Source organism: Ovis canadensis, chromosome X (assembly GCF_042477335.2).
Source record: "Ovis canadensis isolate MfBH-ARS-UI-01 breed Bighorn chromosome X, ARS-UI_OviCan_v2, whole genome shotgun sequence".
In the NCBI taxonomy this organism is placed as follows: Eukaryota; Metazoa; Chordata; class Mammalia; order Artiodactyla; family Bovidae; genus Ovis; species Ovis canadensis.
In genome coordinates this window covers 26,119,711-26,146,937 of record NC_091727.1, presented here as the reverse complement: position 1 = coordinate 26,146,937, position 27,227 = coordinate 26,119,711, and the positions used below count along the sequence as shown (strand labels likewise).

The following is a 27,227-nucleotide window of genomic DNA, read 5'->3' as shown; positions in this document are numbered from 1 at the left end:
CTTTGCTATTCTATCCCTGTCGTATGGAGGCAGGCTCCCCCAGCCAAGAGCTGTCGTTTCTCTTGGTGGGAGCCTTCTAAATGAAGGGCTCCAGCTTGGACTATTGTCTGGAATTTAGTGAACAATTTTCTTCCCAAGAAGTGGAAGGGGCAGTCATGCATGTGCAGAAACATCAAAGGTAAACTTTCCTAGCAAGGACTTGAGGGGAGGGGCACGCCACTTGGTTTGGGGCCTTCCTTCAATTCCCTTTATCATGGAGCACTGGAAGGACAAAGGCCCAGGGAAATCAGTCTGCACAGAGTAGCTAATGCACGTCTGAAAGAATTGTCCTACCTGCCACATCAAGGGTTACCTGAAGCTCCTCTGGTGAAATGACCAGGTGTCCTCTGGGAACTGCTGGGAGGTCTTGGAGCTCCTGTCTCTTTTCCTGAGGAGATGTGCTCAGAGTAAGGCCCACAACAGTCTGAGACCCAATAGAAGAAAGTGGAGGTTGCCTAACTTAGCACATCTACCTGTAGTCTCTCAGGACAGAAAGCTGGGACCGGAAATTGAGGCCTTCTGATGGCTGGCTGCACCTGTCCTCAGTCAGGCTCCTAGGAAGACCTGTATTTCCTCCCTCCTTTCACTATTACTGTCCTCTCTCCAGGTCCTCACACTGACTTCCCATCTCCTAATGTGACCTGTCCTCTCATGTTACAGCCTTAAATTCCCTGAGACCACCTTGGAGGATGTGAGGGCTGCCAACCTGTGGTCACTCATGGCTGACCCTAGGGGAGGGATTCTATAAAAGTGGTATAGTGTGAGTGGTTCCTTTAGTCCCCATGGTCCTCTACTTGACTCTTGGCATGACCTGGAGTTCCTCCTGAGGTTGACCCCTGAGCCCCAGCGCCTCACCTCCTGAGATGCTCTGAAAGGAAATGTGTTGGGTGCCTCATGTCCGCATTCCCAAATTTGCCAGTGCAGGGTGTAGATGGGCAGGTCCGGATTCTAGGTGCAGTCATTTTATCCTCAATTGGAGTCACTAGTTTTCCACTCTGTACTGAAGTGAGGCTTCTCCCAGTAGACCAAGGCTCTCACCTCCCTGAGATCACTCCAGCAGAAAGAGAAGCACTTCAGCCACAAAGCTTTTTCGTGGGTCTCATAGGGCTGACATCAGGGGTGGGCCTCCACAGTCTCCCGTGTTCTGGGCTGAGTGGTGGGATCTCATCCTCACTCCTGACCAGACCCAGACTGCAGCCCTGCTCACCTGAGGCTATGCTCCTCATCACAAAGGCATTACTTTCTTGGAAGTTCTGGATTGGAAGACAGGGTGAACCAGAGGTGTGCAAAGCTATTGGGGCCTTCTGAGGACATTGGGGCCTTGGAGAACATTCTAGGGCTCCACTCTCTTCAGGAGTCAGTGGTCCCCCAGTTTTAGCTCAGGTTTCTTACCTTGACTTCTAGTAGCATATGGGAATCCACTGTCTCTACTGGCTAAATCAGCTAGCCTGTGGCCAAGGCTTTCGAGTTCTTCCGACAACAGACAGGGAGGTGAGAGTGCTACTCCCTGTCTACCCTTGCCTGTTCTTCCGTGCCGTACCCCTTGCTATGGGGGAATCCGCTCATCAGCACCCAGTATGCTACTGTAAATCCTGGACCTCAAGACCAAGGAGCTAAACTCCTTGAGAACCGCTCCACCCTTGCCCTGCAGGAAAGGAAGGCGCACCTCAGACAGACTGCTCTCCCCATGACCACACCAGGCAAGAAGCAGGATATAGTTTGTGGGACCCCTAGTGTTCTAAAATCTTCCCCTTGATAACTATCAGAGGCTGGGACTCTTACATCCATTGACCTGAGGACACAGCACTTAAGCTAAGGCTTGTATGTCCCTGAGAATCAGGAAGGATAAATGAGGGCATGTTGATCTTTTCAGGGTATCTGACATTGCATGTGTTCATGACCACCTTGTCCCTGAGTAATTTAGTCTTCTTTCATACCATTTATTTATCAGCATTTTTAAAACGTTATTCCAAAACAGTTCTTTGGGACAGAGCCCCAAGTATCCAACGAGACACATTTTTTTTTTTTTTTAGTGTTTAGAGGAAAAATGAATGAAAAGACATGATGTCTAGCTTAGGATGGGAGAAGTGGCACATTGTGGGCTCTGCACTAATCCAGATCGGGGTACTAGTCCCAGGAAGGTCACTTCATCAGTTTGTGAACTTGAGAAATTGGCAAGTTATCCATCCACAAATGGAGTCTGCTAAATCTGATCCTGCATGAATGCTGGAATGCATGTACTACATATAAAGCAGTGGCATACTGATGAAGAAGTATTGGTTTGTAATAAGTGGAAGGTATGATTACTATGAACCCCTCAAATACCACCTTCCCATCTGAGTTTATTTTTAATCCAGGAGAGAGCAGAGAATATGCAGTGAATTAGGGCAAAAGAAACAAATATTCTTAAATGAGCTAAATAATTCAAAGTATTTTTTATTTTTACTAAAAGAATGTTTAAAAGAAATAGGTAAACCACAAGTTGAAGACTTTTTACTCTATTCTTTTCTCCATGTTCTTTTTGTTTCTCAATAGTTTCTCTGGTCTTCTTTCACAGTAGCATGAAAATCACTCTTGCAGTGCTGTTACCTACTTGCAGATCAGAAAGACAGTATACATGGCTCTTTAATTTCTTTAATATCTACCAAAACTGTACGTTTAAAATTTTTAAAACAGCAGTAAATATAACACCAGTATCATTACCAATTTAATACTCTGAAGAAAAACAACCTCTTAGAAGTAAAAATATTTGGGGAAAAAAAAGAAACAAATAATATGTAGAAGTTACTCATGTGAAACAGAGAGAGAAATGTGATTGAAATAAATGTGATCAACCCCTACTACCATGCACTCTTTAGAAGCTTGACTGCTCTTCAAGAAACATTCTCTTCTAATGTCATGTTATCTTGTTTGCATTGTGAACAATATATTCAGTACTTTCAGTGTGTGTTACAAATACCCAAACTTTTAAAACGTTAAAACAGCTGGAAACTGTGATTTATATGATTCATACATTTGAATTCTGAAACACAATAAACCTTATCCAAAGTAAGAACATTTGAAAATACTAAACACCTCCTTCACCTCTTTACCTTCCTAATTTAAATCATCGTTCATTAGGTATTTCTCATATGGATACAAGAAAACAGATGTATATTTTGTTAAACAAACTAGATCTAAACTCCCTTACCATTTAAAACTGTAAGAAGATACGGGTTTTGTTGCCTCCACCCGTACTACTCTGCACTATTTAGGAGCCTGACTGCTCTCTTCCAACACAAAGGGAACAAAGTGCCCTGCCCCCCTCCCTAGATGAGGGAGGAGCTGCGGGACTTGGCCCTGGAAGGAGCACAGGCCTCAGCCATGGTTGGAGCCATGGCCGCACCTCTCAGCCCTGCTCTCTCCGCCTGCTCTCTCAGAGCCTCCTCATAGAGGTCTGGGAAGGAACTAGGGACCCTACCGTGGAACTTGGCTAGAACCTCCAGTACCTTCATCTTACTGGTCTCAGCACAAGCTCTCAGGCCCCACAGGAACTCATAGCGGGGAGGATCACTATTGGGCACCTGGCGGTAGTTCAGGTACTCCTTCTGCACCAGATCTTTGGTGATGAGCCTTCTGGGCTCCCCAAAGATCCAGTGCCTCCTCCCAGCATAGATCCCCAACATACTGAGGAATTCCCAGATCTCCTCCTCGGTGGCGCGGTTACCATTCATGAAGATGACCCCCAGGAGCACCATGAGGAGACCGGACTTGGGAAGCTCCCCCTCACCACTCGGACAATCGTTTCCCCCGAGGTTGAGCTTGCTGATGAGGGTGTAGATGTTCCTGCTATGGTTGACTTCCTTCATCTCCAGGCCAAAGACCAGCTCCACGTGCTCACAGGCTGTACTGAGGATCTCAGGGAAGTGCTGCCTGTACTTCCTGCTGACAGTTTTCATCAGGGCATTCTGCATGATGGCCTCCTTCTTGGTGTACTTCTCCAGCAGGATCTCCACCAGTATCTTGGCCTTCCTGGCCAGAGGATCTTTGCGAGTGCTCTGAGTGGCAGGGGCTGCCTGGGAGGCACCTGCACTTTCCTCCTCTGGACCCTGGGCACCTTCAGATCCTGCACAGGAAGGTCCTGCATCAGGAGAGCTAGGGGCCATGGCTCCCTGAAGCTCCTGGTGATCTTCAGTAGCAGGGGAGCTCAGGGGAGAACCCTGATGGGCAGAAGAGGGGGAGGAGGGACACTCCTCCTTTGGGGCTGCAGCAGCACTAGCCTGGGCCACCTGAGTGTTCCGCCGGACCTGGTGGCGTTTCCCCCAGGCATGGGACTTGTTCTTGTGCCTCCGAGGCATGCTGACAGCAGGTCAGGGACCACAGGTGGGAGTTCAGGCAGGAAAGCAGGCAAGGAGGGCACCTTGAGGAGGGACAAGGACATGCTCTGAGAACCTTCAGCAAGGAGAGTCTTCCCTGGCTTGAATGGAAGCCACCTCTGAGGGGTCCTCGAGGCCAGTGCTCTAAGACCCACAGGGCTCCTGTTCTCCTGGTCAGCCTGTCCCGAGACCGGTGATAAGCAAGGGAGAGTGAGCCCTGGGCACAGCAGACAGTCCTGCCTGGGCATTAGAAGACGCGGTCGGGGGGGGGGGGCGCAGTGGGGGCTGTCAGGGGAGGCAGGTCCTCTCAGCTGAGATTCAGAGTCAGGATGAAAATTGGTGCGAGACACCCCCATATCCAACATCCCGTCTCCCACACCTGTCTGTTTCCCTCTCCTGTCTGAAATTTATGCTGCCACTTTCCCTGTCACCCCAGACGAGGAGAGGAGGTCATATACAGCCTACCATGGAGGGTCCCAGGACCTTCCCTTCTGTTGTCTGGTGGCTGCCCCTTCACAACCAGGCTCCAAGCTCCCCTTTCAGACCGCCGCCCCCCTTTCCGATGTTTGGCCGGGAGGAAAGCACTGAGCACAGGGGAGGGTCCTGAGTCGTCTGTTTGTCGGGGAGGATGTTCCTCATTCTGACTCTTCCCGAACCCTGATATCCTCCCTCTACGGACCAGCTGCCAGCCCCTCAGACCCAAGTCCCCTCTTCTCTGAGTGTCCCACGTCCGAGGTCACAGCGAGGGAGCCCCTCAGCCTTTACAGCTGCCCGGCGGCTGCCCAGATGATCCGCAGCCAAATCACTGTGAGTCGGGGGTTAACCATGGCTGCCCTTCTGCTGCATGGAGACCCTCAATCCCCCCGAGGGTCCCTCCTTCACTCCACAGGGCTCATGGCTCTCCCTCTACTGAGCAGAGCAGGGATCCAGCAGAGCCTGACTGAGGCATTCTTTCCCGAGACCCCCTAGGGGTTAGTGGATGGTCTTGGGGCCTAAGAGTTGGCTGGATCCTCTGGTCTGAGTGCAGGGCTAGGGTGGCTGGAGGCTGTGTGGCCGCCTGTTTTAAAAGGGAAAAGGGATTCGGGGTGCAGAGACGTGTCCCTGCACTCGTAACTCACGTCACGTCCGAACTTGACACCCGATGACATGTGACTGCTCCCGCTGGCCACCGTCAATGGCAGCTCTCAGAGATAGCGGCACTGTCAAGCATGGAGTCGCTCCCCCAGCATGCTTAGGAGGACGTCACTTCCTGTCCTGCGCATCTGGGCTCCAGGAGGGCAGCAGGGGCGGGACCTGGACAGGCGGGGTTCCGGGGGAGCTTCTCCCGGGATTGGCACGTGGACTTTGCCTTGACTCTTAAGGGGTCCTGGGACGTCCCTGTCCTGAACTGTCAGCTGGCTCACTCCATGCCGCTCACTTGTGTCAGCATCCGCAGCAGGAAGAATTGGGGAGCCCACGCCTAACAGCCGTCCTGGAGCCCATGAGACCAACAGCGAGGGCTCTCTGGGCTCCCTCTTCTGGAGTAAGCGATGCTCTGTCGTTCTCCATGCCTTCCCTTAACCCCGGTATATGCTGGGCTAGGTCCCATCTGCTGATCCGAGGACAAGGCCTCATATTGAAGATGTGAACCCCCGAGTCTCCTGGTATGAAGTGCACATACGTCTCATCTCACCATTTTTACCTGAGGCTTCCTGGAATTAGCTGCTATAGGTAAGATGAGCTGAGAGGGAAGGATGGGAGACTGTCTTCTGAGGTGTGGAACCCCTCACATCTCACTCAGAAACTTCATTCATATTGACTGCTGACAGGGCCTGGAAATCCTTCCCTTTCTGGTATAAGTCCACCCCTGTCCCCAGCCATGCTCATACCATTCCAGAAGAGTAAGTGAAGGGGCTCCTTATCCTGACAGTTGTCACTGTGGGCTCTCAGTCGACTGCAGGGTCATTGCTCAAATGTTCTGAGATGAAGTTCTGTCGTTTTGGACAATTCCTGTGATACTAACTTTTCTCTTTTAGTCCCTGCGTGATAGTCTATTAAGGTGATCATTTCAAAGGTCCAATTCTTATCCACTAGCATTCTCTGGTGACTCAAACAGTAAATAATCTGCCTGTGGTTCAGGAGACCTGGGTTCAATCTGTGGGTTGGGAAGACCCCCTGGAGGATGGCATGGCAATGCACTGTAGTATTCTTGCCTGGAGTTTCCCCTTGGACAGAGGAGCCTTGTGGGCTACAGTCCATGGGGTCGCAAAGAGTCGGGCACAACTCAGTGACTAAGCACACACACAACAAACTTTGTGCTGGTGATTTCATGATCTGGGCTGTACTGCCACATACAAGCCAAACTTTGGTGCCCCATGGTCCTGGCATGGGGCCTCGGAGGTGCTGCCTCAGATTCCTTCAGTGAAGCAGTGGAGATTCATGATGCCAGGGCAGAGTGGAAGAATCCAGGGCTCAAGTTTAAAGCCTCTTCCAGCTGATCCTGTTGTCTGCTTCCCTTGCAGGTTGCACATCTGTGCCAGTCTCTTAAGTACTCCCCCACGTGGGCACACATAGGGTCAAGTTCACCTGAGACTTATTGTCCATCAGGGATTACATAATTTTGTGTTTTCTCTTTTGTTAATAGTTTTCTTCATTCCTTCCATAAGATTTCCGTGGTTACTTCTAGGTACAAATAGCAGCAGACCGTGGTTCATTGTGATCTCAGCTACTCTGAATGTGGTACTAACTCCATACTCAAGTTTCAGAAAATTGACAGTCTTGCAATATCTGTTCGTCATGAATATACATAACATACTATTCTGTTTGAGCCTTTTTGTTCCTAAGTCTCTCAGGAAATACTTCTTGTTCCCTCCATGAAGACTGTATACATTTTTCTAAACTTTTTTTGCAGGTAATTTTTTTTTTCTATGGTTGCTTTTGTTTATGGTGTATTTTCTGTTACTTGGTGTAAGTAATTGTTGATTCTTCCAGACCAACTGGATGATTTTGCTGCCATGATCTTGTTACTATGATCTTTTGCTTTTCATTACTTCTGACTTTTATTTATATGGCATTGTTTTATATAACTCAAGTGGCTATGTGGAATTCTCCAGATTTTTTTTCTACTTTTTAAATTCATAGGTTTTTTAACAATTATGTGATTTAGAAGATAATTAAATGGTGTGTCAGGTTCTCTTGTATGAAGCAGCTGTCAGTATACATATATCCCCTCCCTCCCTCATGAACCTCCCTCCCACCCCCGACCTCACCCCTTGAGGTCGTCACAGAGCTGATCCTTGTGTCACCCAGAAACTTCCCCCACATACCTGTTGTCCACATGGTAGTGCATATTTGTCCATGCCACTCTCTCAATTCGTCTCACTGTCTGCTTCCCCCGATGTGTCCACACGCCCGTTCTCTGGGTCTGTATCTCCATTCTTGCCCTGCAAATAGATTTATAACTACCCTTTGGCAGCCTTTCTTTTTCATTCTCTTAACAGTGTATTTTGCAGATAGAAGCTTTTAATATTTACAAGGTTCAGCTTATTATTTTCTTTCATGGACTGTGCTTTTGGTGTTGTGCCTAAAATCTCATTACCAAACTCAAGTTTTGCTCCCATGTTATCTTCTAGATTTTTTTGCCTATTGCTTATCGCATGTGAAATCCTAGTCCCTGACCAGTGATAGAACCTCTTCCCCCAGCAGTGGAAGTGTTGAGTCTTAAACACTGGACTGCCAGGGATGTCCCTGCAATTTTTTTCAAATTGTGAGTTTTTCATTTAGGTCTGTGATACCCTTTGAGTTAATTATTTTGAAAGGTTTAGAGTTTGTATGTGGATTCATTTTTCTTAGATATGGATGTCTAGTTATCCCAGGACTGTAAGTTTAGAAGACTGTCCTTTTCCATTAAATTGCCTTTGTGCCTTTGTTAAAGGTCGGTTGAGTGTTAGGGGTGTCTGTTTCTAGATTTTCTGTCCTGTGCCATTGATCCGTCTATTATTCTGTTAATAGCATACAGTCTTGAGTATCGTAGCTTTATTAAGTTTTGTAATCCAGTAATAGCAATTCTCTGACTTAGATCTTTAATATTGACTTCAGTGGGTAAATGGATCATTTCATTTTTGACATAAAATTTAAATTGTTGACTGCCGTTTACAATCTAAGTTGCTGGAATTTTGAACAGAATTGCATTAAATATCTAGGTTAAGTTGGTAATAAGTGACATCTCAACAATGTAGCATCTGCCTATCTATGAACATGGCGTGTCTATTTATTTAGATCTTTAATTTTTTTCACTGCAGTTTATGAGTTTTTCTCATGTAAATCTTATACATATTTTTTAAAGAATTATTTCTAATATATTTTGGTGCTAAAGTAAATGATGTTAAGTTTTTAATTGCAAGTTCCATCTCTTTATTGGAAAAAAATTGACTATTATATATTAACCTTATTAATATATTTATTATATAATAGTTATACATTGATAATATATTAACCTTATTAACATATACTCCTGGCTTATTAATGCCAGGTGTTTTCTTGTTGTTGATGATTATAATTCCATTTTTCCTGCCAAATATCTGTATCTTTTGCTTCCTTCTCTTGTCTCATTGCATTGGCTCGGACTTTCTGTACAGTGTTGAATAGACATGGTGAGAAGGGATATCCTCACCTTGTTCCTCACCTTAGTGTGACAGTATCTGTCTTCTTACTATGAAGTAGACTATTTTACCTGTATTTCTTTTTAGATGTTGTATATGAAGCTGAGGAAATGTCTGTCTGTATCTAGTTTGCTGAGAATTTTTATGATGAATGGGTGTTGGATTTTATCAGATGATTTTCTCCCTTCATCTGTTGATCTGATCTTGTGGTTATCTTCCTTAGACAATTGATATTATGAATTATGATTACTGATTTTCTTTTTTTAATTTTTGAAAATTTATTTTATTGAAGGATAGCTGATTGACAGATTTTCAAATGTTGAACATCTGAAATGCATCCTACTTTGATATAGTATGTGATTCCTTCTATGGATTGTTAGGTTTCTTTTCTTATATTTTGTTGGGGATTGTGCTTCAATGTTCATGAGAGGTATTTGTGTGCAATTTTTTCTCTTAATTTCTTCATGAGATTTTGATATTCGAGTGTAATACCTCACAGAAAAGGAATTAGGAGGTGTTCCTTTTGCTTCTATTTTCTGGGAGAGATTGTAGAGAATTGTTATCATTTCTTCCTTAAATTTTTGATAGAATTCATCAGTGGAAACCTCTGGGTCTGTTACTGTCTTTATTAGCTTATTAGTTATAGATTAAATTTCTTTAATAGGTACAGACCTCTTCAGATTATCTATTTTTCTTTGTGAAAGTGGTGCTAAGTTATACCTTCAGCCAGTTTCTCAACTGAACCTTTCATTTATGTAGGCACAGAGTTGTTTGTAATATTCACTCATTATCCTTTCAATGTCCATGGAATCAGTAGTAATGGCCCCTCCTTCATTTCTACTATTAGTAATTTAATTTGTGTTTTCTCTCTTTTTTCTTATTTAGCCTGGGGAGAATTTTATCTTCTTTTTGTTTTGTATCTTTAAAGAAACTTCTCTGGGTTTTGTTCTTTCTCTGCATTACCTTCCTTTTTTCAGTGTCACTGGTTTCCGCTTTGACTTATTCTTCCTCTGCTTTTTCTTTTCTTTCACAAGTTTACTAATATAGAAGCTTAAGTTATTAATTCTGTCTTTTTTTTTGTTATAGGTACTCAATGCTATGTATACCTCTTTACTGCTTTTGCTGTATCACACAACTTCTGATAAGTAGTAATCTTGTTTTCATTTTGTAAAAATATTTTAAAATTTCTCATTAGAGTTTCTCTTTGGCCCATGTGTTATTAGATGATTTTTGTTTAGTCTGCAAATAATATTTAATTTTCCCGCATGTCTGTTTGTTATCAATTTCTAGTTTATTTCCGTCACACATTTCTTGTAATTGTGAGGGTTTTTTCTTTCTTTCTTTCTTTTTTTTTTTTTTTTTTTTTGGTCTTTGTTTTAAATAGACACTCTCAGTAAAGGAAGATGAGGGGCTTATGTCAGATGTTGGCTGGAACAGATTCCTTTGGTAGCCTTGAAATTTTTTTAACAGGAATTCAGGGCTGGCCGAGATGTCCTAGAATGTGGCCTTAGATTGCTGTTAGAAACCATGCTAGAGGTCAGATAAGGTTCTTAAGGCAGATGTTCGGACAGAGTTGTTCATGCCAATAGTTTCTGCAGTTCTCTGTTCCTAACCTCACCTTGCAGTTGCATGACACATTGCCCTTTTTATAGGTAATGTCTGCTTGAGATCCACAGAAGGGTGGGGATTGCCAGCATTGTAAGGTCGTGGTGTGGTGAGGTAAGCCAAAAATCTAGAGAAGAATGCAGAGTCCCTCAGTTTTGGCCTCTGATGCAGTTCTGGTCCTGGAAACACACTCAGATTAAGAATGTGTAGGGAGGGAATTGGGCTCGAGGACTTAGAGAAGAAACTCACCCAATCAAGTCCCTGATTATTTATTCAGTCTTCATTTGAACATCATGCAGTCTTCTTAGTAAAACTTCTCACTTCAAAATGGATAGAACCATAGAGGAAATGACAAATACTGAGAGGAGAAAGTATTGGCCTCAGTGGGCGCTTTCACCATTGGAAATTCTGTGTCTACCAGGCCTAAGGACAGTGTCAACTGCCACCTAAGCGTTCTTTGGGTAGGCACAGCCTGGGCGTCCTGCTTGCAGCTCCTAATTGAGGGGAGCCATGACACAGTGAGCTGACCCAGATCTTGCCCTGTGGGTCATGGAAAGAGAACAAAGCACAGAGTGACAGAAGCAAGTGTTCATGGGAGAGAGAGAGCGAAAGTCAGGGGTCTTCAGCCGGCAGTTTGGGCAAGGCCACTGAGATCACCATGGCAGCAATCCTAGCACAGTATGAAATATGTCACTGGTGAAAAGAGATTTCCTCAGTTCTTGCCCTTGTAAAGAAAGGGAAGGACTCTGGACTACTGCACATCAGGGGACTTGTCTGATGAAGGTCACTTTACCAGTCTTGTGAACTTGAAACAATTGCAAGTTGTCCATCTATAAGTGGAGTCTGCTAAATCCTATCCTGCATGAATGCTGGAATGCATGTACTACATATAAAGCAGAGTCATGCTGATTAAGAAACACCGGTCTTTAATTTAATAGAAGTCATGATTATTATGAACCTCCAAAATACCATCTTCCTATCTGAGGTTATTTTTATCCAGTAGATAGCAGAGACTACACAGTGCATTGGGACAAAAGAAATAAATACTCTTAAATGAGCTAAATTAAGGCAAAGGATATTTTATTTTACCAAAAAAAAAGGGTTAGAGGAAATAAGGCAAACTACAAATTAAAAGATTTTCCTTTATGTTTGCTTAATTGTTTTTTGGTTTCTCAATATTTTCTGTGGTCATGTTTCACATTACCATGAAAATCTCTCATTCAGCAACATATTACCTACTTCCAGATCATAAAGACAGTAGAGATGGTTTATGAATTTCTTTTACATCTACCAAAACTGTAACTTTAAAAATCCTAAAACAGCAATAAATAAAACTGGAATATCATTACAAGTCAATATTCTGAAGAAAAAGAACCTGTTAGAAGTAAAAATATTCAATAAAAATGAAATAAATAATATGCAGAAGTTACTAGTTTAAATCAAGAAGAAAATAGAGATCTAAACTTGGTTTGCTCGACCCCTACTAACCTGCACTATCTAGCAGCTTGACTACTCTTTGAGAAAGTTCTGTTCCAGTGTCATCTTACCTTGTTTAGATGGTGAACGACATATTCAATACGTTCAATGTGTTTTACATATACCCAATCTGTGGCTTTCAAACCTTTAAAACAGCAAACAATGTGATTTATATGATTAATCCATTTGTATTCTGAAGCACAATAAACCTTAAGAAAAGTAATTAACATTTGGAAATACTAAACTCTTCCCTCATCTCCTTAATCTACTTTAAATCAACGTTCACTAGATATTTCTTCTATGGATAAAGGAGAAATGGTATGTATTTTTAAAAATGAGTTGTACCTAAACTCCCTTACTACATAAAACAGTAAAGAACATACAAGTTTTGTTCCTTCCATCCTACTACTCTCTACTGTTTAGGAGCTTGACAGCTCTGTTTCAACACAAAAGGGTAGAAAGTGTCAGGGTCTCCCTCCCTAGATGTGGGAGGAGCTGTAGGACTTGGCCCTGGAAGGGGCACTGGCTTCAGCCATTGTTGGAGCCCTGGCCGTGCCTCTCAGCCCTGCTCTCTCCACCTGATCTCTCAGAGCCTTGTTATAGAGGTCTGGGAAGGAAGTCAGGACGGTATCGTGGAACTTGGCCAGCACCTCCAACACCTTCATCTTATTGAAATCAACATAAGCTCTCGGGCCCCACAGGAAATCGTAGTGCAGAGGATCCCCATTGGGCACCTGATGGTACTTCAGGTACTTCTTCTGCACCAGATCTTTGGTGATGAGCTTTCTGGGCTCCCCAAAGATCCAGTGCTTCCTCCCAGTATAGACCCCCAACACACTGAGGAATTCCCAGACCTCCTCCCCGGGGGCGCCATTACCCTTCTTAAAGATAATGCCCAGGAGCACCATGAGGAAACCAGACTTGGGCAGACCACCCTCCTCACTCGGACCTTCATCGCCCCGGAGGTTGAGCTTTTTGATGAGGGCGTAGATGTTCCTACTACGGTCGACTTCTGTCAGCTCCAGGCCAAATACTAGTTCCATGTGCTTACAGGCTCTCCTGAGGATCTCATGGAAGTGCTGCTTATACTTCCTGCCAACAACCTTCAGCAGAGATGGGCTCTTTCTGGGTGTATTTCTCCAGAAGGAACTCCACCAGCATGCTAGCCCTCCTGGTCAGAGGATTTTTGTGAGGGCTCTGAGTGGCAGGGGCTGCATGGGAAGCACCTGCACTTTCCTCTTCTGGGCCCTGGGCACCTTCATCAGATCCTGCACAGGAAGGCAGGATCCTGTGCCCTGTGCCCGGCATCAGGAGAGCGAAGGGCCATGGCTTAACATAATTTGTTTCCCCACTCATCTACTGAAGGTCATCTTTGGTGATTTTGGTTTTGGGCAGCTATGACTTATTCTTCTATTAAAATTTGGTTGAAGGTTTTTGGATGGGCTTAAGGATTTGGCTCTTTTGAATAAATACCTTAACGTTCATTTGTTAGATCATATGATAAGACTATATTTAGCTTAAAAGAATTTGCCAGACAGTTTGGAAAGTATCAGTATCACTGCATTCCCTTTAGCAATGAATTAATTTTCAGGTAGTTTGCCTGTTTCCTCTTCATTTATTTGGACTTCTGTGTTTCTGGTTGGTTCTTTCATTTGTGTAGTATATCTGTGCTTTCTCCATTATTATTATTATTTTAATTATGGTGTTTAAGGTCTCCTTTCCCCAGGCTTCAAGGTTGAATTCTTTCTTCCTTTTTGTTTCTGCCCTCTAAGGTTGTTCCAGTGGTTTGTGTAAGCTTCTTATAGGGTGAGATTTGTGCTGAGTGTTTGTTTCTTTGTTTGTTTTTGCCTCTGATGGGCAAGGCTGAGTAGGTGGTAATTCTGTCTGCTGATGATCAGGTTGTATTTTTCTTTTCTTTGTTGTTTAGATGAGGCATCCAGCACAGGGGCTATCAGTGGTTTGGTGATGCCAGGTCTTGTATTCTAATGGTTTCCTTTGTGTTAGTTCTCACTATTTGATATCCTCGAATTAGTTCTCTGGTAGTCTAGGATCCTGGAGCCAGTGGACCCACTCTAAAGGCTCAGGGCTTGACCTCGAGTTTTGCGTGAGTCTATATATGCTTTTCTGCTGGTCATGTACTCCTGTCCACTCTCAGCTAGTATTCTGCATGCATTTTTGTGTCTGAAGGTGTATTCCTGATGTATCCGTGGAGAGAGATGTATTCCACGTCCACCAATTCCTCTTGCCATCTTGTTCCTCCTGGGCAAGATTCGAGAGAGTCCCTTGGACTGCAAGGAGATCTAAGCAGTCAATTCTAAAGGATATCAGTCCTGAATATGCATTGGAAGGACTCATGCTGAAGCTGAAGCTTCAGTACTTTGGAGACCTAATGTGAAGAACTGACTCATTGGAAAAGACCCCATGATGGGAAAGATTGAAGGCAGGAAAAGAAGGGAAGGGCAGAGGATGAAATGACTGGACGGCATCACTTACTCAATGGACATGAGTTTGACCAAGCTCTGGGAATTGGTAATGGACAGGAAAGCCTGGCATGCTGCAGTCCATGGGGTTGCAAAGAGTCAGACACAACCAAGAGACTGAACAGAAGAGATGAGTCATCAAAATATTCTTGTCATTCCTATATTTTCTGGATGAGTTGAAGCCTTCCCTTGCGGCAAGGCTGATTCTCTTACATTGGCAAAGAACGTGTGAGAAGATGTGTTCTCTGCTTGGTTTATCAACTGTGATCCAGGTTCACATTTCCCTGGGCAAATTATACAAGCTTCAACCAAAACCTTGCAGGCTTCTAGAAATTATCATTGTCCCTATGACCCACAAACATCAGGGAGGATTGACAGAAACATACCAAAACTGCACTCTAGCAATATAAGAATTAGGAACATGGGGCTTTCAGTTCAGTCACTCAGTCGTGTCCAACTCTTTGTGACCCCATGAATCGCAGCACGCCACGCCTTCCTGTCCATCACCAACTCCCGGAGTTCAGTCAGACTCACATCCGAGTCCGTGATGCCATCCAGCCGTCTCATCCTCTGTCGCCCCCTTCTCCTCCTGCCCCCAATCCCAGCATCAGAGTCTTTTCCAGTGAGTAAACTCTTCGAATGAGTTGGCCAAAGTACTGGAGTTTCAGCTTTAACATCATTCCTTCCAAAGAAATCCCAGGGCTGATCTCCTTCAAAATGGACTGGTTGGATCTCCTTGCAGTCCAAGGGACTCCCAACAGTCTTCTCCAACACCACAGTTCAAAAACATAAATTCTTCGGTGCTGAGCTTTCTTCACAGTCCAATTCTCACATCCATACATGACCACTGGAAAAACCATAGTCTTGACTAGACGGAACTTGGTTGGCAAACTCATGTCTCTGCTTTTCAATATGGTATCTTAGTTGTCAATAACTTTTCTTCCAAGGAGTGTCTTTTAATTTCATGGCTGAAGTTACCATCTGCTGTGATCTTGGAGCCCAAAATAATAAAGTCTGACACCGTTTCCACTCTTACCCCATCTATTTCCCATGAAGTGATGGGACCAGATGCCATGATCTTCGTTTTCTGAATGTTGAACTTTAAGCCAACTTTTTCACTCTCCACCTTGACTTTCACCAAGAGGCTTTTTTTTAGTTCCCCTTGACTTTCTGCCCTAAGGGTGGTGTCATCTGCATATATGAGGTTATTAATATTTCTCCCAGCCATCATGATTCCAGCTTGTGCTTCTTTCAGCCCAGCGTTCCTCATGATAGACTCTGCATATAAGTTAAATAAGCAGAGTGACAATATACAGCCTTGACATACTCCTTTTCCTATTTGGAACCAGTCTGTTGTTCCATGTCCAGTTTTAACTGTTGCTTCCTTACCTGCATATAGGTTTATCAAGAGGCAGGTCAGGTGGTCTGGTATTCGGATCTGTCTCAGAATTTTTCACAGTTTATTGTGATTTACACAGTCAAAGGCTTTGGCATAGTCAATAAAGCAGAAATAGATGTTTTTCTGGAACTCTCTTGCTTTTTCCCTGGAGCATAAAACCCCATTAGAAAAACAGCCAGGGAACTTGCTGACAGAATTCCCATCAGCATTACCAGGTGAGTAAGGAAAATCACTTCTGGCAGGCACAGGAACTTTAGGATGTTTTGGGGACTTCAGGAAGAGAAGAATTCATCCAGATCTCTAAGTTTGACAACAAGTCTTTGCTGTGGCTTCCTAGACTCAAGAAGCTATTAAAATTTCCTTCTGGACACTCCTCATAAACCGTTCCAGCAAAGCAGATTTAAAAGCACCTATATGGCAAATTGTTATTTTTACTGTACTTAGATAAATAATCAGGCCAAGTTTATTGAATGTAGACTTCCTTTGCAAACAAATTAGGTCTTAGTTTTCCTGTCTTTGGTAGAAATGAGGGAGATGACAGACAGCAAAAAATGGTTCCATAGAAAGTGTACCACACGTGTGTGATATTAGGTTCTAGTGGTATTACGTTTCCTTGAAGTATTGTTATTTACCTGCAAACTGGGTCGGATCCTGAATTTTTCTAGTATCCACTCATATCTAGCTGCAACTTTCTTACTAAAATTCCCAATTTCTCCCATCCTTTTGATGTGTCTGTGGGGAGACAGTGAGCTCTGAGGGATACACCTCTGCCATCTTGATCCGCTCACTCTCCCATTCTTTGACTTGAATCACTGAGAACTAGCATTGGCATTTTCCTGAAGTCCTGCAAGGTGAAGCTACATGACTTGATGCAAAGATCAGAAAAATAGTCACAACAGCTTACGTTGAAATAGACTTCATGACTGTTGCTTATACGAGCCACTCAGAAAGTAAACCTGATCACCCAGAGATATTGCTAACTGTGATAGAGACATTTCAAACTGCAACAGTTGCTTTGATCCTGACACCTAGAAAACTTTTTGACTGACTATCCCCTGGGCTCAGAAACTGGTTGATAACCAGCTCCAATCATTAACATCTGCTTTTCTTTTGTTTCCATAGAAATGCCTCTTATTATTAACTACCTGATACTGCTTGTACCCTAGACCTAGCATTGGGAGTGCATTGCATCACCACCTATTGAAATGCGATACCGCTCTTTAAATGAACTGACCTGTTGCCAGAATTATGCAACTGCTGCCATGAAATGGAGGACTCCACTGGTCCTTTCTCTCTCTCCACAGTGACCAGATCAGCTTTTATCATGTGAGACTTGCAGGCAAGTTTCAGAAGAGGGACCTGTCAAGGCATAGGGCACTCTGCCCCCAAATATACCACAGTATCGTATTGATTATTTTGAATTCAAGTTACTTAACAAACAGCCAACAGAGGAGGGACATTCCACCGCCCCTGATTTCTGCCTCCCTGAGAGCAGGAAATACACCTCATATGAAGAATGTACTGCCTGCATCTGGAGGCAGAGGGAAACCCTTCCAACCAGAAATGGGCAGTTCAAGCAGAGAAGCCTGTATACACAAACCTTGTTAAGTCTTTAATTTACTACCCTGGGTACACATTCTGTTTAGATTCCTTACTAGTTGAGTACCTTACACCTAAGTGGATTTGTCCTGTCAATTCCTCACAAATTGTTGTGTTGTCTACTAAGTAAAGAAGCTGCCTGCTTTGCCCACTTCTTAGGTCCCCTTTCTATGACACTTCTTGTGCACATGAATTGCAATTTGTCTCTTTGTCTCCTGTTACCCTGTCTTGTGTCAAGTTTACTAGTAGTCTAACTGTAAGAATTCAAAAGGGATACAGGGAGGAATGTCTTTCTTCCCTAAGGGAGTTCACCCTTACATCTCAGAAGCTCCCTGGAGACGATGTGCATAGAATACCAGTCTGTGCATGGGAATCTCCTGCATTGAGATAAGAGCAGAGACACCTTAGATTTCTGTCTGTTAGGGGCCAAAATGTGTCCCCTCCACAAATGCATATTGAAGGCATAACTCGGAGTACTTCAGAATGCAACTGTAGCTAGAAATAAGGTCTTTAAAGAGATGGTTGAGTTAAAATGAAGTCATTAGTGTGGGCCATAACCCAGTGTGACTATCAGAAGAAATTGAGACACAAAAGGAGGCACCAGGGATATATGCACTTAAAAGGAATGCAAGTGAAGAGGGTAGCCACCTGGCAGCCAAGGGGAGAGGCCTCAGGGTAAACCAGCCCTCACCTTGGACTTGCAGACTCTAGAACTCTGAGAAAATAAGTTTCCGTTGTTTCAACCACCCATTCTGTGGGTTTTTCTGTGGAGAGCCTAACAGATCCGTACGTTACCCCAGGTAGAGATTTCTTCCTGGATAGTCTTTTTACGTTCCTGTCATTCCTAAAGGCTATCTCAAGATCTTGCTTATGTGATTGCAGCTCCTTCTATCTAAAGTTGTATGGGGATAGGCTAGGTCTTGATCTTAGCCTCACCAGAACTAGCACAGAGCCTTTGAAAGAGCAGGTGCTCAAAAAATAAATGAAGACAGTAAGAGGTCTAACTTGGTAAGGTTTAATACCTCCTGAGTTTTTCAAGAAGGATATCGAGGTATAAATTATTTAGTTTTACAAAACAGAAGACCGAAAAGATGGAGAACAATCAAGGTTGATCATGTTTTGAACTTTTTTCATTTTATTTTTTCATTCCATTGTCCCAGCAATTATATTGTGGGATTGCATCCCATTTCGGCAAAAGTCCCTATTTTGATGTCACATTTTCTTATCTGGATGATCTTTTAAAAGTCTTCATCTTCGGTAGGGGTGGGAGAAGCTGCTGGACGTGGCAGTGGATCATGCCTGGAAGGGACAGTGGTGCCAGGCCTGGCTGGAACTGTGGCTCGAGCTCTCTCCTCCTCATCTCACAAAGCTTCTTCATATTGTGATGAGAAGGCACTGGGGACCGTATCATTGACTTTTGCCAAAAATTCCAGGACTTTCATTTTGCTGGTTTCAGCATGGGCTCCTGGGCCCCACAGGAACTCGTAATGTGGAGGATCGTGGTGGGCAACCTGACGGTACTCCAGGTACCATCACTAACATCACTGATGTTAGTTAGTAACATCACTCCATCGTCACTAACTCTCTGGTGATGAGCTTCCTGGGCTCTCCGTAGATGATATGTTTTCTCCCAGCATGTACTCGCATCATATTCAAGAATTTCCAGATGTCTTCCTCAGTGGCACAGTCGCCCTTCACGAAGATCACACCCAGAACTGTCATCAAGAGACCAGTCTTAGGTAAGCCCCTACCATCCCACACCCTCCCATAGCTGGGCAGGTTCAGTTTGCTGACGAGGTCATAGGAGTGGATGGTTGAGTCAACTTCCTTCAAGTCAACTGCAAAGACAGCCTCGATGTGTTCAGAGGCTCTCTTGAGAATCTCGGCAAATCGGTGATGGTATCTTGGGTGGATAATCTGCAGCATGTCTTCCTCATGATGGGCTGCTTCATTTTATACTTACACAGAAGGAACTGCTCCAACAAACTTGTCATGCTGTTCAGAGTATCACGGTAGGTGTTTTTGGTAGAAGATGAGGAACGTGAATCTTCCTCATCTTGACTGGTATCTTCTTCATCAGATGTTGGGTCAGCAGTAGTTGAAAAAGTGCTGGTAGTAGATGGGGCTTCCAAAGACCCCTGGGAAGTGCTATTTGACCCAGTAGCTGATGAGCTCTATGATATCTTCCAAAAGAGAAGAGATAGAGGGAAGATCTTCCATTACTACAGTGAGCTGCACTCCCTTGTGACTCTGGGGCTCATATCAGGCCTGGTAGCGTTTCTCACGGATGCAGAGTTTATGAGACTGGCCCCCAAGCATGATGACTGCTCTGGGGGACAATGATTAGAAGTGTGAGTAGGAGGGCAGGTGATAAGGGCCCACAGGATGACGAAGGTTGAATGTGCAGCCGCAGCAGGGGAATACCACCTTGGTTATCAGGAAGGCTACATTTGTGGTTTTCTTGAGGGCACTGTTCTGAAAACTCCCAGGGTTCCTATTCTCTTAATCAGCCTGTCCTTTGGGAAAGTTATTGAAGGAAATTAGAGTGATCTTTAGGCTGCATCCTGCTACCCCTGCCTCAGGCATGCTGGGGTGACAGAAGGGGCTGGTAGTCTCCTACACAGAGGCATCTGTTATTTCACATTCAAGACCACCAACCCAACTAGTGGCCAGTCATAGGACCTATTCCCTCTGCTGTTCTGTAGTTGGCATCACAAAGCTCCCTGGGATTTCTGAAAAGTGAAGAGGTCCTCACCGCATCACCTCAGTCAGTAGTTATCACGCAGTACTGAGTGTGCACTGGGAAGTTTTCTGTCCCTGCCTCTGGAGTCCTCAACACGAATTAAGAGTGCTTCCTTTGGTTCCCCATAGGGCCTGGTGTCCCCACCCCTTTCTTGGAATGGTATCTGCAACTTCATACTAAGGGTTTCACCTCCGACACACCTGATACAAATAAATGTTGGTGGAACTTCAGCTTGATAGCTCTGTCCTGGTTCTTCAAGGGCTATAAGGAACAGGGCTGGATTCATTATCACTTCTTTTTATTGGTAGATGATCCCTCAGTCCTTGCTTTGACCTCTGTTGTGGCCTAAAATTCTACCCTCCCTTCCCCTTAGGTCCACCCCTTCTACTACTATACTTTCTTATAGTAGGGCAAGCATCTCCATGAGACCCCTAGGAGAAAGTAAGATTCTCCTCATCTGTCCATACCCGTCCCTGGTCTTCTGAGGTGCAGAGGATGAATCATACGGTGATGGGCTGTGTGGTTCCCTTCGTCTTCAGGGTATTCAGTTGGTTTCTGGAAAACCTGGAAATAATCCCACTGCTGGCCCTAGGCTATACCCCTTGGACCATGTCCCAGTCCCACTTGTGACATCATAGAAGGAAATGCACATATCATGTCAACAATGAGCAGGTATCCAAGGGATGCCAGGAAGGGCAGGGTTCTGTGTGGTTTCCTCAGAGTTCTGAGGTCAGGGGGTTTCATAGGTCCAAAGCTTGACTCCTGGCAGGGTGTGGGGCTCCTTTGTTTACGTAAGGGAGCTCTCCTCAGACTAAGCTCCTCCCTCCCTGGCATGCCCGAGAGGGAAAGTCTGGGAATGCAACACGAGTCTGCTCCTACTTGTGCCTTCAGGGATGACAACAGGATTGAGGCTTCTTGGGGCCCTCTGTGTTCAGTGTAGGGGTATGAGTTGACTCAGGTGCCTCACCTTGACTCCTGGGGGACTCAGGATTTCCACTTTCAGCCTGAGGTGACCCATGTAGAGCAAAGACCATGTCCTTGCAAGCCCTGAAGAGAAGTGAGGGAATGTGCAGCCTGGCAGCCCTGTCTTGGCCTTCTGAGAGCAGACACAGGCCAGTCTCTCTGTGACTTCAGTTCCTCATTCATCTGTCTTTACCTTGACTCCTGTCTCTTCTATGAAAGACTTCTTGGGAAATGCCACATCTTTGAGAAGTCTTAGTCTGCCTGCACCAAATCTCACATAGAATGGGTTGAGACCCAGGAGTGATGGGGAAGCTGCAGTCCGGGAGGGGGCCCCAGCATAGGTGGTGTGCTATCAGAGAAAACACGCTGATCTCTTCCTTCTCTTCACTGACCAGACACAGCCTCTTGTAGAACCTTCTAACAGATTTACTCTCTGAAAGGAAGGGGCTGAATTAAATGATTTTGTGCATCGCTGATCTTTTGTGGTTTACTGATGTTTCCTTTGTAGTTCAATTGTCACTGAATACTGTCTCCTTCTTTATTCGTACTCCACTTTTATTTTCATATTTTTGTTACTTATTTCTGGGGCTTTTTATTCCAAAACCGTGTTTGGGTATGAAATTCTATTTAGCATGTGAAATGCCTTTTTTGACTAATGTTCAGAAAGAGGAAGTGACACAAGGTTGGCCTCATCCTGGAGAAGTGGCAGAGTGTGGGCTCCGGAGGAATTCAGTGCCGGGGTTCAGTCCAGCTCTTATCATTTATGAGCTTTGAATTTACCTTCTGTATTCCAGCTTCTTTATCTCCAAATTGTGTTTGAAAAAGTCTATAGTGTAGGACCACAGACATGTGTGATGTATGTAAATCACCTGACACAGTATGAGACAAGCTTTGGTATGTTGAATGAATGGCAGTTATTACGAAGGTGATTTTGACCCTGAATGATCACAAACTTCCATCATATAATTTTATTTCCAGGCTATATTAGAGAATATGCAACTCCAAACAAGAATCAAATCCACATCAGCACTAATGCTCCCAAGCGAGTTAAACTAAGCAGTATTTCCCTATTTGAGCACCTGTTTTAGGATGTGTTTGTGGTTATCTTCTCCACATGGGTGAAAGTACAAGTTCATTTGTCTCAAGGACCAAGAACGTCCCTCTCAGGTGCTGTTTTTTGTCCAAAACAACCCTAATTTAATCCCACTGACAGTAAAAATTGAGCCCACCCTTAAAGTTTGCCAAATTACACTAAACACAACCTAATTAAACTGCCCATTTAACAGAGCAAGTTCTGGTGCTCCCATCCCGGAAAGAGAGAGACAGTCCCGTGACATCTTGGCATCTCGCTTCAATGGGTATCACCCTTATTTCTCAGAAACTCTGTGGACAGCTTTTGATGAAAACATGTAGTGTGAGTGTTCACTTGCCTGGCTCAACTGCACAGGGCCTATTCCATTCCCTATGTTGAGATTGCCTATAGTTTTCAGATATCCCCAAATAATGGTAAATATATGGTTGAGATATATTCCAGGTTTACAGCCTCACCTCTGAGAACCATGGCATGAGCTCTGGCATCACTCCCACAGCTTCATCTAGCCCATCATGCATCTGGACTGAAAATGACCCCCCACCGAGGAACTAGAGGTTTCCCAAGACCCAGTGCTGCCTTAATCAGGTAAAGTAGACGTGCTTGCTCTCATCTGGAACCTCCTCTTCCACACCTCCACCATTTAAATTTATGATTTGTTTATTCCTTAGAGTTAGCTCACCACCTTCCGTAGATGGTATCTGCTGCTAGACTCAAAATTCCATGGGCAGTGGCTTGGTCTCCATTTTCGTACCAACCCAGTACTATAAGAAAGCCTTCTAAAAAGAAGATGGTCAATTAATTTGGCAGAAAACAGAAATAATGAGCAAAGACTCTGTTTTATTATGATTTAAGTGTCATACAGTTTGAATAAGCTACACAAATCTAAGTCCATGTTATTAGCTTTTACAAGAAAAGAGGACAGATAAGACAAATGAAGAAGAAACCCGTGTTTACTCTGAAAGCTTTCTGATCCCAAATATTTATCTCTAGGATTCTTACACATTTCCAAGTAAAATCCTATTCCAATGCTATATTACCTCATCCTGAACGGTAAGGAAAATATTGAAGTCTGTTCAGGTTGTTTACAAAAAATGAACTCCTAGTCATAAACCTAATAGCAGTAAACATCTCCATGACATTAATAAACCTAGATTCTGAAGCAAAATAAACCTTATGAAGATTAGTAACATTTAAATATTGTATAAAACACCTCCACGTACCTAACGAAATCATCTATTTTTGACTAGACAGTATTCATATGGATAACAGGAAAACATGCAAACTGCACCTAAACTCCCATACTACTTAAAACTGTGAAGAACATATGGGTTTTGTTCCCCCCCACCCCTACTACCCTGCACTGTTTTGGAGGTGGACTGTTCTATTCCAACACAAAGGGAACAAAGTGTCCTGACCCCTCCCTAGATGTGGGAGGAGCTGTAGGTCTTGGCCCTGGAAGGGGCAGTGGCCTCAGCCATAGCTGGAGAAATGGGAATGCCTCTCAGCCCTGCTCTAACCGCCTGATCTCTCAGAGCCTCTTCAGAGAGGTCTGGGAAGGAACTCGGGACCGTATCCTGGATTTTGGCCACAACTTCCAACACCTTCATCTTATTGGTCTCAGCATAAGATCTCGGGCCCCACAGGAACTCGTAGAGTGGAGGATTGCTATTGGGCACCTGGCGGTAGTTGAGGTACCCCTTCTGCACCAGATCTTTGGTGATGAGCTTTCTGGGCTCCCCAAAGATGGAGTGCTTCCTCCCAGCATAGATCCCCAACACACTGAGGAAATCCCAGACCTCCTCCTCGGTGGCGCGGTTACCCTTCATAAAGATGATGCCCAGGAGCGCCATGAGGAGACCAGACTTGGGCAGCTCCTCCTCATCACTTGAACCTTCCTCAACCCCGAGAGTGAACTTGTTGAGGAGGGCATAGATGTTCCTGCTGCAGTTGACTTCCTTCAGCTCCAGGCCAAACACCAGCTCCACGCGCTCAGAGGCTCTGCTCAGGATCTCCGGGAAGTGCAGCTTGCACTTCCTTCCGATGACATTCAGCATGGCATTCTTTGTGATGGGCTCCTTCTTGGTGTACCTCTCCAGCAGGAAACCCATCACCATGCTGGCCTTCCTCATGAGAGGATCTTTGCGAATGCTCTGAGTGAGCAGGGCTGCTCGGGTGGCATCTGCACTTTCCTCCTCGGGGCCCTGGGCACCTTGATCAGATCCTGCACAGGAAGCCTCTGCATCAGGAGAGCTAGGGGCCATGGCTCCCTGAAGCTCCTGGCGATTGCCAGCAGCTGGGGAGCCCGGGGGAGAACCCTGAGGGACAGAAGAGGGGGAGGAGGGGCACTCCTCTCCTGGGGCTGCAGCAGCACTGGCCTGGGACTCCTGAGTGTCCCCCTGGACCTCGTGGCATTTCCCGTGGGCATGATGCTTGCTTTTGTGCTTCCGAGACATGATGACACAGGTCAGGGACCACAGGTGGGCGTGCAGTTAGGAAGGCAGGCAATGAGGGCACCTTGAGGAACACAAAGAAATGTTGTGAGCACCTTCACCAGGGAGAGTCGTCTCCGGTTTAAAAAAGTCTGCTTCGTAGGGTGCCTTGAGGCCACTGCTCTAGGACCCACAAGTCTCCTGTTCTCCTAGTCAGCCTGTCCCGAGACCCCTGAGGAGGAAGTGAGACTGAGACCTGGGGCGCAGCCAGACACCCTGCTTGGGGTTTAGACAGGGGCCTGTGAGGGGCGGCAGGGGAGGCATGTCCTTTCAGTTCACATTCAGAGTTAGGATGAAAAACGGGGAATGACCCCATAGCACCCACCCCGATCCCTCTTCTGCTCTGAAGCTGATGCTGCCACCTTCCCTGTGACTCTGGAGTAGGAGAGGAGGGAGCGCTCAGCCTCCCACCGAAGGGTCCTAGGACCCGCCCTACTGTAAGCAAGCTCTAACCTCCCCACTCAGACTGCAGCCTCCCTTCCCCGTGTTTGGCCAGGAGGAAGCGCTGACCACAGGGGAAGGTCCTGACTGGCCTGTGTGTCGGGGAGGATGATCCTCACCCTGGCTCCTCCTGAGCCCTGACATCCTCCCTGTACTGACCAGCTACCAATGTCTCGGACCGAGGTCCCCTCCTCTCTCATTGTCCCACATCCGAGATCACAATGAGGGTGCCCCACAGCCATTAGAGCTGCCCCGATCCTACCCGCATGCTCCGAGGCCAAGTCGTGGGGTGGGGGTTTCACGTGGCCGCCTTTCTGGGGTGTGGAGACCCTCAGTGCCCACCGAGCGTCCCTCCTTTAGCTACAGGGCTAGGGGCTTTCCCTCTACTGAGCAGAACTGGAGTCCACCAAGCCTGGACCGAAGCCTTCCTCTCGGAGACCACCTGGGTGATGTGGCTGGACTCGGGGGTTAAGATACAGGCCCGAATTTTCGAGGGGACAACAGGGGCAGGGTGGCCGGGGGTTGTCCGGCCCCCCCTTTTCAGAGGGAAAGGCTTGGTCGTGCCAGACATGTGTTCCTGCACTTGTAACTCACGTCACCTCACACTTGGACACCTAGTGAGACCTGGGAGTCCTCCGCCTGGGCACCCTACACGGCAGTTCTCTAAGACGACAGCAGCTCTCCAAGATGGCTTCGCAGCCGCAGCGTGTGTGCGTGGTCGTCACTTCCTGTCATGTGCTTCTGTGTTCCAGGCGGACAGCAGAGGCGGGGCCAGGGTGGGCGGGGTTCCGGGGGAGCTTCCCGGAGGATTGGCATGTGCACCTTTCCTTGAATCAGCAGATCCTGAGACCTTCCCTGTACTGAGCGGAGTCTACGGGCCTCCCTCCCAGGCTCTAGCTTCCGTCAGCACCCCAGCAGGAATTGTTTCTGGCCTGGCCGAACTGGCTTCCTGGAGCTCCTGAGAATGACAGTGAGGGCACTTTCGGGCCCCGTCTTCTGGGCTGGGTGATGCTCCGTCCAATCTCCGTGTCTTCCCTTGACCCCTGTAGATGGTGGGCTACGTGCCATCTGCTGACCTGAGGCCAAGGCCTCATTCGAAGACATCACGTCCCGAGACTCCTGGTGTGAAGTGTACGTACATCTCCCCTGGACACCTCTGCCTGAGGCTTCCAGGAAATGGCTGCTGCCGGTAAGATGAGCTGAGAGGGAAGGATGGGAGACTGCCTTCTGTGGTGTGGAACCCCTCACATCTCACTCAGGATCTTCACATTGACTGCTGGCAGGGCCTGGAAATCCTTCCCTTTCTGGTATGAATCCACCTCTGTCCCCAACCATGCCCCACACAATCCCAGTAGAGAAGTGAAGGGGCTCCTTAGCCTGACAGTTCTCGCTGTCGGCTCTTAGTCGACTGCAGGGGCATTGCTCAAAAGTTCTGAGGTGAATTTCTGTCCTTTGGTACAACTTTTGTGGTACTACATTTTCTCTTTTAGTCCCTGTGTGACACTCTATTAAGGTGATCACTTAAAAGGGCCAGTTGTCATCCACCAGCAAAGTTTGTGCTGGTTATTTCATGACCTCTGGGCCATACTGCCACATCCAACTCAAACTTCTGTTCCCCATGGTCTTGGCATGGGAGCTCTGAGATGCTACCTCAGATTCCTTCAGTGATTCATTCCTTCAGTAGCGATTCATGGCCCCAGGGCACACTGGAAGTATTAAGGGCTGAACTTTAAAGCCTTTTCCAGTTGATCCTGTGTCTTCTTCCCTTGTAGGCTGCACAGCCCTTGTCAATCTCCGAGTACTCCCTCACCTTGGCACTCCTAGGGTCAAGTTCATTAGAGACATACTTTGCCTTGGGGATTATTTAGTTTTGTGTTTTTGCTTCTGTTAATAGTTGTCTTTATT

The 27,227-nt window shown here is 45.7% G+C and overlaps 2 protein-coding genes and 1 pseudogene across 2 annotated transcripts; all 3 read right to left on the bottom strand.

Annotated features, from left to right (window-relative positions):
• Positions 1-3,347: 3,347 nt before the first annotated feature.
• On the bottom strand, positions 3,348-4,376 carry LOC138930658 (melanoma-associated antigen B4-like). The gene has a single exon (XM_070291158.1). The coding sequence runs from the start codon at positions 4,374-4,376 to the stop codon at positions 3,348-3,350; it is 1,029 nt and encodes a 342-aa protein (XP_070147259.1).
• Positions 4,377-18,886: 14,510 nt separating this feature from the next.
• Positions 18,887-19,587, bottom strand: LOC138930657 (melanoma-associated antigen B5-like; annotated as a pseudogene).
• Positions 19,588-23,813: 4,226 nt separating this feature from the next.
• LOC138930656 (melanoma-associated antigen B18-like) lies at positions 23,814-24,845 on the bottom strand. Its single transcript, XM_070291157.1, has one exon. The coding sequence runs from the start codon at positions 24,843-24,845 to the stop codon at positions 23,814-23,816; it is 1,032 nt and encodes a 343-aa protein (XP_070147258.1).
• Between the last annotated feature and the right edge of the window lie 2,382 nt (positions 24,846-27,227).